This window comes from Ailuropoda melanoleuca, chromosome 7, assembly GCF_002007445.2.
Source record: "Ailuropoda melanoleuca isolate Jingjing chromosome 7, ASM200744v2, whole genome shotgun sequence".
Lineage (NCBI taxonomy): Eukaryota > Metazoa > Chordata > Mammalia > Carnivora > Ursidae > Ailuropoda > Ailuropoda melanoleuca.
The window spans coordinates 50159666-50171168 of record NC_048224.1 but is presented as its reverse complement, the minus strand read 5'-3'; the positions used below and the strand labels follow the sequence as shown (position 1 = coordinate 50171168).

Here is an 11503-nt window from a genome sequence, read left to right as displayed (position 1 = left end):
GGGGGGGGGGGGGAGGAACAGGGAGGGGAGAGAGACTCTCAGGCAGACTCCCTGCTGAGTGCAGAGCCGGCACAGGGTTTGATCTCGTGACCCTGATATCATGACCTGAACTGACTGAACCACCCAGGTGCCCCAACACATGGCTTTTTAGTATTGATCTCTGCCATATTATATCGTAGAGATGTTTAAGTGCTGTCTGTGGGCAGTTTGGGAAACACAGTGCTCCCCCGCCTCTGTTACAGAAATGACAGTCAGAGGAACTGCCTGTTGGCCCAAAGACGAATTGGCAACCACCGTCTACTTGCCCAGGTTCTGAAGATCCTAGGTGATTGAGGAGTGACATACCCTGAATCAGGGAACTGCTGTCCACTGTCCCCAACTCACAAGGAGCCCCCAGCTGAGACCGGTTACGTGTGAGCTTGTATGGTGCTGTGCATTCTGGCTCTGGGGCCCTGGGGCCCTGTTCTGCTGTTTACTAGTTTGGTTTCCCTGGGCAGGTCAGTCACTCTCTCAGCTGGTTTCTGACAGTGCTAACTTCCAGAGATGGGTGAGGGCAGAGGTAGAAATGCTGGTCATCAGTATGCCTGCCTCAGTACTTGGCACATTGTGGTGGGTGCTCAGTAAGGGTCATTCCATTTCATCGCATTCAGTCCTGCGGATATGAAATGAGGGTAGGATTGGAGAAAAGATCAGAGACTTATGATATTTTCTTCCTTAAGGAATTGGTGGGGAGGAAAGGAATTTAAAAGGTGTATTTTCCCAATTTCTAAAAGTCTTTTACACTTAAATAACAGCACATAATGATAATTTTATGAATAAGTCAAGCTATATAAAATACTTTTTGCACATTTTTAATTTTTATAAGGTCATTTATTCACATTACAGAATATTTGCAAAATAGTGGAAGATTGGCCTATGATCTGTGCACTTTCGGCATTCTGGTATCTATGTGCCCAGTTTCAATGACAGACATTAGATATGCGTGCCTGATATCATGTGTATAACTCCATTTCCTTGGGGTCTTCCCCCATCCCATCCCCGAACACACAGTGATTTGGGGAATTGAAATCCGCAGTCCTAAGTGCAGCCAGCAGGTCTGTGACCTCCACGAGGTGCTGTTGGCTGGCTCGGCACCAGCAGCAGTGATGAGAAAGACAGTGATGTCAAAGCAAAGAAAATCATCAGAGAAGAGAAAGGAAGAGGGGATGGTACGTGGGGAGCAGGGGAGTAAGGAAGGTGCCCTACATACACGTATGCACACACGCATGCGCGCAAATCTAGAATCTTTTAATAAGAGAAACAAGTTGGAATGAGGCTGAGTTCGTGAAGTTATTGGTTGGGTTTCGCTGTCTGTATGGTTGTGGCCATCTCCTCTAAGATGGTTTCTTTGCTTCCACCTTCACTGGCTTTTGGCCTCTTGGAGCCTCGGGAGAATTCCTGATTGGAGGAGCCTGTGTGAATGCGTTCTCACGGGGCTGTATATGCACAAGAGAATAACCAGCTTCGTTGGCCCAACATAGGTGCCACTCGGGAAGTGGAAAAACCTGGTGGGATGAAGATCAGAATAACCCCCTGGCGCCCCTACTGCTGGGCTGCTGAGGATCCCACTTCCAGCAGAGCCTTCTCGATCCTTCTCCGACTCTGTAGAGGGCGCTCATGTCAATGGAATCCCACTCTCTGGCTTAGGTCAGGCAGAGGAGCAGGAACCCTGAGTGGCTTAGCTCTTTTCACAACAGAAAGTCAGCAAATCTGCCCTTGGATGATCTCAGGCTGGACTTTGGGGTGGGGAGTCAGGTCTCCCAGAGTGGTACTTAGATGAGCTCTTTAGTTCAGGGCTGTAAAGCCCTGGCGGATGGGGAAGGGGCGGCACAAGTTAGAGACCCTTCCTTGGGAGAATGGTTCATTTTTTTCCCTTGCTGCCTAAAGAGCTTGTGCTCTGTGTCCCCCAGGTCCCGCATTGCTGCCTCCACTACCTGCCTGCGGCTTTACTGCCCTGCTTGTGCATGCCTGGTGCATGGCCTGTCTTGCAGCCCACTCCCTGAAGTGTTGCTGATTCAGCTCATGTTTCCACAGCTCCTTCTCAGTTATCCATTAGCCCTTATCACACTGCATTGTAGTTACTTGGGTCTGATACCCCCGCCGACTCTAAACCCCTACAGGGGGGAGACCTTGGGGCCTCCTCTCTCTCTGTAGTTCTACCTCCTAGCATAGGACCCGACATATGAGAGACCTTCGTGAATAAGAAATGAATTAATCCACCTTTTCACAAGTAACTTTTGGTGACTTAGACTTGCTTCTAAAAGGAGAAGTAAAAGAGAGAAATGATTCAAAGAAAGGAATCACTTTAAGTGAACATGTAGGCCCTTTAGTAAAAGGCAATAGATTCTCTTGGGCAAGAGGTCCCACCCTTGGCTTTGCCACCATTTTGCTAAAGCTATAATGTTTTGGTGTTAGTCCCCCCCCAAATATTGACTTCTTCATTATGTTACCTGGAAACAGGTTCCAACCATTATTGAACATTTTTGATCAGGGATTAGCAAACTACAACCCACGGGCCAAATCTGGCACTCCACCTGTTTTTGTTAATAAAGTTTTTCTGGCACACAGCCACACACATTTGTTTATATATTGTCTATGGCTATTTTGTGCTACTGTGACTGAGTAGTCATGACAGAGACAGTGTATCTCCTAGGCCTAAAATATTTAGTATCTGGCCCTTCCCAAGAAAAGTTTCTGATCCCTGCGTTAGATGATACATTGTTGTCAGCCCACAGCCCTCAGTCACACTAATTATTTGATGGGAAGCAGCGTTTTGAAGAAGGGGTGCATGCATAAAGGGTTTAAAAGACCTGGTTTCTGCACTTCCTAGCTGAGGCACCTTCGGCAGTTCATTCTGGTACTTTGAGACCTTTTTCTTCATCTATAAAACGGGCACTGAAAATGTCTACCTCACTGGGGATTCTGCGCACGGCTTGTGAGAGCACTTCGTGCATGTCAGAGCGGCCCTCACAGCGACTGTGGACATGATCGCTGCCATCCTCTTTCCTAGGAGGAGGAAGCCAAGAAGCTGGTGAGTGAAGCCATTGCAGCCGGCATTTTCAACGACCTGGGGTCCGGAAGTAACATTGATCTCTGTGTTATCAGCAAGAGCAAGCTGGACTTCCTCCGCCCGTACTCAGTGCCCAACAAGAAGGGGACTAGGTAAGTGGAGGAGATGGAATTCTGCCTATGTCCCCCGACTCCCACGGCTGCTCCTGATCTCGCCATGGCATTTGGACAGGGTTTTCTTGGTTATTAACCCCCGTGAAGTAAGTCCAGTGTCCCCAAGCCGGCTTTACACACAGACCTTTGGGTCCTTACTTGCTTTATGATTTGGATTGTTGTCAGGTTTGGAAGAGTGATTTAACTTGTAAATGTTGATGGGAGAGGTAGAGCGGGGCACAATAGAGTCCTAGCCTGGGGGTTTGCAGGGAGAGGTTCGAGAATGACCTGCTGTTCTTTCTCTAGTCTCTTAAAGAATCCCCTGAATTCCGAATAAAATTCCACGAGAAGCATTTTTCAGGGCAACCAGCCCGTGGAGTTTCTCAGAGCGGTCTAGGAGCGCGAAGCAGTTACAAACCACGGGTTAGGAGTCTTGAAAGTTAGCCTGGGGAGCTCCCTGGTGCCTCCTGCTCTCCCAGAGAGCAGGGCCCTGTGTCTCAGAGGCGTGGCCCCGGGCTCAGAGTCGGGACAGGGTTCTAGCTGGTATGCTGACTAGAACTGAAGGTTTCCAGCTCTCGTGGCTGGTGCGTGCAGGTGAGCTGCTCGTTTGCAGTCTCGCACGGTTGTCCAGCTGTGCGGCCATCCTCTGGCTCCTGACCTCTTCCCCGGGCCTGACAGCTGGGGCTCCCGAGATCTGCGTCTGGCTGCACTCATGGGACCACTTGCCACGCAGCCCCATAGCTAGGCCAGAGTGTAGCAAGCACATCGCCTTCTGGAATGCTTCCTTTAACTCTCACTACACATACCCAAATTCCAAATCAGGAGTAATTCCAAGGGGAGAGTAGAACACTGAGAACCAGCACTGCACCAGCGTGGTGGGAACCCGCTGTGCTCGCTGCAGGTAGCGTGGCTCAGCAGCAGAGAGTTCCTGCTCAGGGCCTGGGGAGAGGTCACTGCCTGGCATGGTGACTTTGGGCCCGTCAGTCTCCCAGCCTTTGAAATGATGGAGCTGGGTAGGTGAACCATCCCTGGAGGACCTGGGCTTTGATCTGGAAAGGAAACCACCTTCCAGGCCTGGGGCTGTGCTGGGGGAGCAGACTTTGCCGAGCTCCCTGACCTGCGTCCCCTGTTATAGGCAAGATGCTGCAGGAGCTGAGAGTTCAGGGAGGGGGACATGGTTATGCTCCATCCAGATAGAGCAGTGTCCTGGGTGAGGATTCTGGAGGCCACATTTGAGCAACTGAAAAGTAGTATTTGTGCAGGCTGAGGAACCTGTGCTTAGCAGTGGCACATATTAATTCTGTGGGACATTGTCACTCATCTGTAAAGGAGACTGTAAACCCACAAGAACAGACACAAAACGACCCTGTTGGCTAGTTGTGAAGATACAGTGAGCTGGTAGGAGAGGGGCTCGGCCCATGGTGGGGGTGCGCCACCTGCCCTCTGGACAGAGCTGCGCGTTCCTCGGTGCCTGGGCACGGCGGGCCCCGCGGCCGCACTGCGCGCTCTGGAATCTCACCGTCCTCTTTTCTGCCAGTGGCTGACTGGTGGGACGCTGCCGGGGGTGGGGGAACCTTTCCCAGAGTGGGCAGTCCGGGTGGGTTCGCCTGGGCAGGTGTGGACCCAGCTCTGCACCTTCCTTTTGGCTCCCCTGCTGCCAGCCCTCTGCAGCCTTGCTTTGGAGAAGGCCTCCCTGCCTGCCGACACCCCCCGGGATGATGAGGGGGCTCTTGCCTGTCTCCCACAGACTTGGCGGTTCAGATGAGTCGGGCACACAGGAGCCGCGTGGGGCTGCGGCTCCAAGGCTACAAGCTGCCAAGGGTCCAGGCCGGGGGAAGGAGCCAGATCTTCACACCAGCAGGGGAAGGGCAGGGCACAGCTGCTGCCCCCCGATCCTTTGAAGAGAGTGTGGTGGGGACTGATGGCTGAGCAGAAATGAGGCCAGCCGTTTGCTGCATGAGCTCCTGGATTTCTGCAGCGCTCTGCCGTTGCCCTCTTTTTCCTGCTTTCTGCTCCCTGTTTGAGCACCAGTGCCCATTTGAGGGGATGGTTTTCAAGGAGCACGTGGTCACGGCATAGCTAGCGGCCTTCTGTTAGTCCGCGCCAGATTGACAGAAATAATGTCCCAGCTGGGGAAAGACCAGAGGAACAGTTGGATTTGTACTGCTGTTTGACGATATTGCAATTCCTGGCCCCAGTGTGAGAATTAGCAGCTCAAATGTGGCTCTTACGGACTGCTTGTGCTTAGAGAAACCGCTGTCGAGAGAGTCACTCCGAGAGAAGTTGTGGGGTGTGACGTGGTGACCTGCCATGCCGCCGCAGGGAGCAGCTGACCCTGCTCGAGGCTCGAGAGTGTGATCTAGAGTGACAAGCCCAGAGCCTGGGTGCGGGTCATCTTTATACTGTTTTTGCTTCCACATGTTCTTAGTGTTTAAGGTAACAAGTCATCCTTGTTTCTACACAAGAGAAGGGTGATGACAGCCTAACAAAAGGGTCCACTTCTTGCTGATACTGAAAGGTGCTTTTGGGGGGTTGCAGCTCGAAGGCAAATGACCAAGTGCTTTCCAGCATCTTCTGGGGAGGGTGAGGTGGAGAAGGAAATGTGAGGGCCAGTTCAGTGCCAGGTGCTCTGTCTGTAGCCCTGGAGCACTGGGGAGAGTGAGCCTGGGGGCAGTTGGATCCCCCCAACGTTACAGAGCTGGGAATCCGGAGAGCCAGGCTCTGAGTCCAGTCCCACTTGCTGCCTTGCCTGAGTACTTGTCCCTCTCTCCAGCCCTCTCTTGGGCCCCTTGAGGGGATCCTAACTTTGCTTTTGTTTTTCTCCACTAGGTTTGGGCGGTACAGGTGTGAGAAAGGGACCACTGCAGTCCTCACTGAAAAAGTCACAGCCCTGGAAATCGAGGTGCTGGAAGAAACAGTTCAAACAATGGACACTTCCTGAATGGTGTCCGTGGAGTACCTGGGCTTTGAGCAGGAAAGGAATTACGCTGATGGGGTGATTACTGCTCTACAAGATGGGGGGTGGGGGGCAATGGAGGCTCCCCTGTAAGACCTTCATTTGGCACAGTGTCTGCTGAATGAGACCCAATAAAAATGAAAACCGGATTGAATGGCTGAGGTCTGGAGGTTTTGTGGTTCTTTTGGCCACTAAGGCTCATCGACCTTCCCCTCCCCCCCTCAGGATAGTAATCCCTCCCCCAGCGTCCGTCTGTGTTCACATAGGCGTAAGAGTAACGGAACCCTCCTCCTAAAAGCAGGAGAGGCCTCATCTGTCACTGAAGTCAGATGAACCTTTCTACCCACCACCCCTTGTGCTAACTTTTTCTCTTTGTTCAGGTGGTCCCAGGTTTTCTTGTTTTGCTTTTTTAAAGTGTGGGCAGCGCAGCCTTTTACCTCAGCAGCCAAGTAGGAAAAAAGTAGAGACATGAGCTCTAAGTACCAAGAAAAAGCAGGTAGGTGGACAGTTGGCTTCTCCATAGCTGCGTAAAACTGGGTGAACTGCTGTCGGCCAGTTTCACAGAAGTCGGTGGAATGCTTTGGGGCTTGCGGTTTGTAATAGGGTACCGCCATCTCACAGGCACTCAGGCCTGGTGGGTGGTTGAGATTCCACGCCTCCGGAGGGTCCTGGAGGGCAGAGTTGCTCTCACGGTGTTGAAGCAGACGGCGGGCAGAAAGCAAGTTCATCCGAGTCTGCGGCCGACTCCGCCACGGGTGACGCAGTAGAGGCTCTGGGAGCTGTAAGCAGAATATGTGCAAAACAGTCTGTGGAATCCGAAGAACTTTTAGTGGCAGGTGCTAGGCAGGAGATAGGGCCTCGACTCTCCCCCAGAGATCGCGTGGCTGGGGTACGCGGGGAAGAGTCCCAGCACCATGGTCTTCCAGAGTGAACCCACTCTTGGGGCAGCCTCCCTTGTTAAAACTGCAAGGAGTGGGGTAGGGAGAACAACGGAATTATTTAGGGCAGCGACTTGGCTGACGATTATCAAAATTATCTGGGGAGTTAAAAAAATTCCAAGATTACTCAGAATGTCTGGGGCCTGAGAAATTCTGTTTTTAAAGGTGGCTGGGGAAATTGTGCTGTAACATGAAGCTGTTTAAAAGTTATCCGTGAATCATACTCAGTCACAGAAGTGACCCCTCTTACCCCATTTTATTTCAGATATGGAGAACGAAGTACAAAGCAAAGGCTGCATCTGAAGAAAATGTCTCAAACCCGACAGGGTTACAGTAGAACAGAGTTCACACATGGGAACAGAGCAGTGGCCCAGCCCAAGTCCTTTATCCCCAGGGAGGCCTGGGCCCTTGGTCAGCAAGTAGGCTGCAATCAGAACACCTGATCAGAACGCTGACGGAGTGGGCGGGCATGTCTCTATCTGGAGGGCTGAATGGTCACCAAGTCGACGGGTGACAACTTAGACCATTTGAGGATTAACTTGAGTAGAAAAGCAAAATTCAAACTATTTCCTTCAGAGCTTGAGTTTTCCTTAAGTTCACATTTATAAATTAGTCTTCACAGTTAATCCTATCTGGGAACAAGAAATAAATGAACATAGTTCTGGTTTCCTACACATAATACGGTTGTACGTTAACTCTTGACTTACATGGTCCATGGACTTCAGTTTTTTGAAGGGGTGGCGGAGTGGCTACCATTTTTGGGTCATCTCCAATGTGCTAGGTAACTTGTCTATTTTATTTCCAATTCTGCCAGCAAGGCTGAAGATAGATACTATTAGTCCCATTTTACAGATGAGGAAACTAAGGCTCAGAGAGGCTACGAGGGTTGCTCAGGGGCATGGTAGGCAGTTGCAGAACCAGAACGTGTACAGAGAACAGCCTGAGGGCCTGTTTTCTATTTCTGTTTTTTGTATCCTGTGCTTCCTTCCCACAGAGGGGAATGCTTAACACTGATCGTTAAATGAACTGCCGGCCTTCCAGCGGGAGATGGAGGGAGCGCCTGAGGTGCCTGGCCCAGGGCAGGTGTCAGGAGAGGAGGGCTGAGCCGGGCGCGGAAGACACACACGGCTCTCAAAATACTGTTTGCCTTCTGAAACTCTGTCAGATGCTGGGTTCTCCTCATCGTCATTCATCAAGTTATAAACGTAGATAGAAATATTAGGAAAATCTCCGCTCTACTTTAAAAAATTATTTCCATTTTATCCTTTACAACAGAGCAAGCACACAGCTTGATTTTTTTTTTTAAAGATTCTAAGAGCTAAACTGAACTTGCTACTAACCATTTTGAAAGGCTCACTACAAATCACACAGTCTCCTGCAATTCTCCTGTTCTTATAAACCTTGACAGGTCACTGAAGGAAGTATCCTAAAGATTCACATTACAATCCAGATGCAAGGGGTGCGCCGGTGGCTCGCCGAACCACCCACCCTTGGCAACAACCCAGCTGAGATTGTCCACAAACAGTTTAAAGAAAGGACTTTCGAATGTGACCACCAGCGGACCTGTGAGCAGTGCCCCTCCCCCAGCTGCTCCACATTCAGCATCTGCCGGCAGGCCCGGCGCCCTCCGGGAGCCCGCTGAACCCTCTTGTCTTAGTGGATCCAGGTACTGGGTGGCCGCTGTGGAGAGAAGACTCGAGGCCGAGTGCCGCGGCTCCGAGAAGGCGCGCTGCGTCCGCGTTCAGGTGCTGGACGTCCACGCGTGCATCTGTTTGGCGACCTGGTGCACGTATCCGATGTCGGGCCTCTGGTTGGGGTCGGGGTAGATGCACATGCCGACCAGTTCCCGTAACTGTAAGGGGGACAGCGGCAGTTACTTTCCGGGGGACGGCCTCATGGAGGCTCGGCGCTGGCGCTGCGCCGGCGTGAACGCAGCCCTCACAGCTTCTGGAAGGGCGGGACTGGCACTTAGGTGAGCGACGGGTGTGCAGTCACAGGCACCGCGGAGAGCCAGGACCAGTCCTAGGTCTGGCTGGCCCCGAAGGCCACACTGTGAGACCCCGTGAGTGGCTCTGTCCAAACAATTGTGAACTTCCAACTGCCCACACTACTCTGTGTGTGTGTGTGTGTGTCTGCTGTCAGTCAAGCAGATACCCAAACCAGAGGAGAAAATTCAAGGCAAGGGCTTATTGATCATAATAAATGCATTAACATGCAGCAGGGCTGCAGTCTGCCCACCCCCTGGCCTCTTTATTGTGCTCATGAAAGACGGAGCTTTTAATTATACAGACGCTGAAGGCTGCTCCCGCCTCGGGGTGGGGGAGGGGCGCCTTGAGCCTCTGATCGCCTCCGTTCTTCTGATAGCCAGAGTGCCAATTATTTTAATGGTAATTAAAATAATGACCTTAAAAAGCCTACATCTTAACTTGGATCACTGGGCTCGCTGCAATTTTTTCATTTAAAGACCTGGTGCTGGAGGGCCTGGCTGGCCCTACGGGGTCGGGGACAGTGGCAGAGAGAGGGCTGGTCCTGAATAAGAGGGCTCGCGTGGACTCGGTGGTCACGCTCAGGTAGTCTGGGGAGGGTGGAGGGGGTCAGGCGGGGGCCCCGGGGCTAGTGTACAGGTTCCGTGTTTCAGGCTGCAAACGAGCTTTCCCCATGTCAGGCACTAGGATCTCTGCTCCAACCTGCGTGCGGCCTTTTTGGGATTCCGCTGCTTTAGAAACACCGGGAAGCCCCTGGACAGGCAGCTGCGGCTGGGCCGGTGGCCGGCCCGAACACTCCTGAAGTCTGAGGTTGTGCATGATGAGACTTCTAGGAACCTTACAGAACCTTCCAGTATTCAGGGGAAGGCAGCAGTAGTTGGCCTCGGACAAGTTCATGTACCCAAGAAAAACGGATGAAGGTAAAGTCATTGTGACTCCCAGTTACTCAGTGGGGAGACCACGAAGTTGGCAGTAAGAGCATGCTGGAAAACTTCAGAAACCAAGAGAAAAACAATAAAGTGTCTTTTATACCCCTTAAAGGTGATGTGAGCTTCAAAAGTGAGGTGTGCTGAGCAGCTCGAGTGCTAGGACGCGCCTCTCGCTTCCTAGCACACAACCTAGAAATGCGGGCCGTGACCGGGAGAGCGGATGCTCGGGGGAGTACGACGTCCCAAGCTGCAGTGATTGACTCGGGAGAGATGGGGGCAGGGGGGCTTCGTGCAGATTAACTTCGTTTCAGCTTCTCTGTAAGGCAGAGATTACAGTTCCCATTTATAGGTGGGAAACGGGCACAAGGAAGTTTTGATTTGCTCCAAGTTCCAAGTCTAACCTTCTTCAAAACAGTACAGATTTCCACATTTAAAAAGGTGAGAAAAGAAAAACCAAATGCATTAACTTGGTTAAGAAATCTATTAACTCGACCCTTCCTGCCAGCTTCCGCTCCAGAGCCCAAGTACATCCTTCAAGGAGACGTAGCAGAACTCCTTAAGCCGCCGAGGCAAAAGCCTTGACAGTGCGCGCACTGCACGACCCTCTAGGACTGTCCTCCCGACCCTCCCTCGCTGTCCTCTGGGAGTCCGCAAAGCCAGTGAGCATGGCGTGAAGTCTGAAAGCTGCCCAGAGAAGGGTGGCTGATGACCCTTTCGGTTGGCCTGCCCGGACACAGCGTGAGGGCACCCTGGGAGACCCGGTGGACAAGGGCTGCCCCTTCCAGAGCCTTTGGGATTGGGGCCGCAGCAAGCTGCACAGGCAGCACCTCAGCCCAGCTGGCCCACTGGCTACGGAAGACGTGTGCCATCAGGAAACAGGCCGGCGCAGTGGCTGGATCTCTGGGGTCAAATCCTGCCTTCGCCACTTGGGAGTCACGTGACCTTGGGCAAGTGACGTTAACCTGTGTCTCCCTTTCCTCAGTAAAATGGGAGGTGGGGGAGGACTCAACGGCGAGTCATCAATGTGAGCTGTTAACCCTGACATAAGAGCCTGCGGTCCTGCAGGGTGGGCCCAGGAGGCCGCGGAGTCCCCTTCACGTCCGCTAGTGTGGCCCTTGACGGGCAGAACCACGATAGTTGGCATAGAGCGTTCACCTGGATCCAGGCCCTTTGTTACAGCTGGTGGCTCCTTTTAGTGGCATTGGGGTCAGCGTCAGCCTGGTGCTAAGCTGAGCACGTCACATGCATGACTTAATCCCTACACTGACCGCGGGGGGCAGCCTCTAGGGTTACCCCATGCTACAGATGAGGGGACTGAGGCTCCGACAAGTTCAGTGACTCACCCGAGAACAGGAAAGGGAGTACACTAAATCCACACATCTGTCCACGCCCTTGGCCACGCTGTGTTTTAAACCCGCACATTTTATTCAAGAGGTGAAACATGAGCCCTCTTTTCCAGAAGGTGGCACTGAGGAAGGGATATGCGAACACAGC

At 52.3% G+C, this 11503-nt stretch overlaps 2 protein-coding genes across 9 annotated transcripts in view; one reads left to right on the top strand and one right to left on the bottom strand.

Moving 5' to 3' along the window:
- Nucleotides 1-6315, top strand: part of PSMB7 (proteasome 20S subunit beta 7) — a 59399-nt gene extending 53084 nt beyond the window's left edge. For 2 of the 4 annotated variants that reach the window (XM_011225930.3, XM_034664487.1), the window contains 2 exons: nucleotides 3050-3201; nucleotides 6031-6315. In XM_011225930.3, the coding sequence (XP_011224232.1) occupies nucleotides 3050-3201; nucleotides 6031-6142 (264 nt within the window). In that variant the 3' untranslated portion in view covers nucleotides 6143-6315. Of the gene's footprint in view, nucleotides 1-242; nucleotides 688-3049; nucleotides 3202-6030 lie in introns of those variants that run through there. The other 2 variants (XM_034664488.1, XM_034664490.1) reach the window with 2 other exon arrangements.
- A 1017-nt stretch (nucleotides 6316-7332) lies between these two features.
- Nucleotides 7333-11503, bottom strand: part of NEK6 (NIMA related kinase 6) — an 84099-nt gene continuing 79928 nt past the window's right edge. For all 5 annotated transcript variants that reach the window (XM_034664491.1, XM_019800475.2, XM_019800474.2 and 2 more), the window contains one exon: nucleotides 7333-8947. In XM_034664491.1, coding sequence (XP_034520382.1) covers nucleotides 8837-8947 — 111 coding nt within the window. In that variant the 3' untranslated portion in view covers nucleotides 7333-8836. The remainder of the gene's footprint in view (nucleotides 8948-11503) is intronic.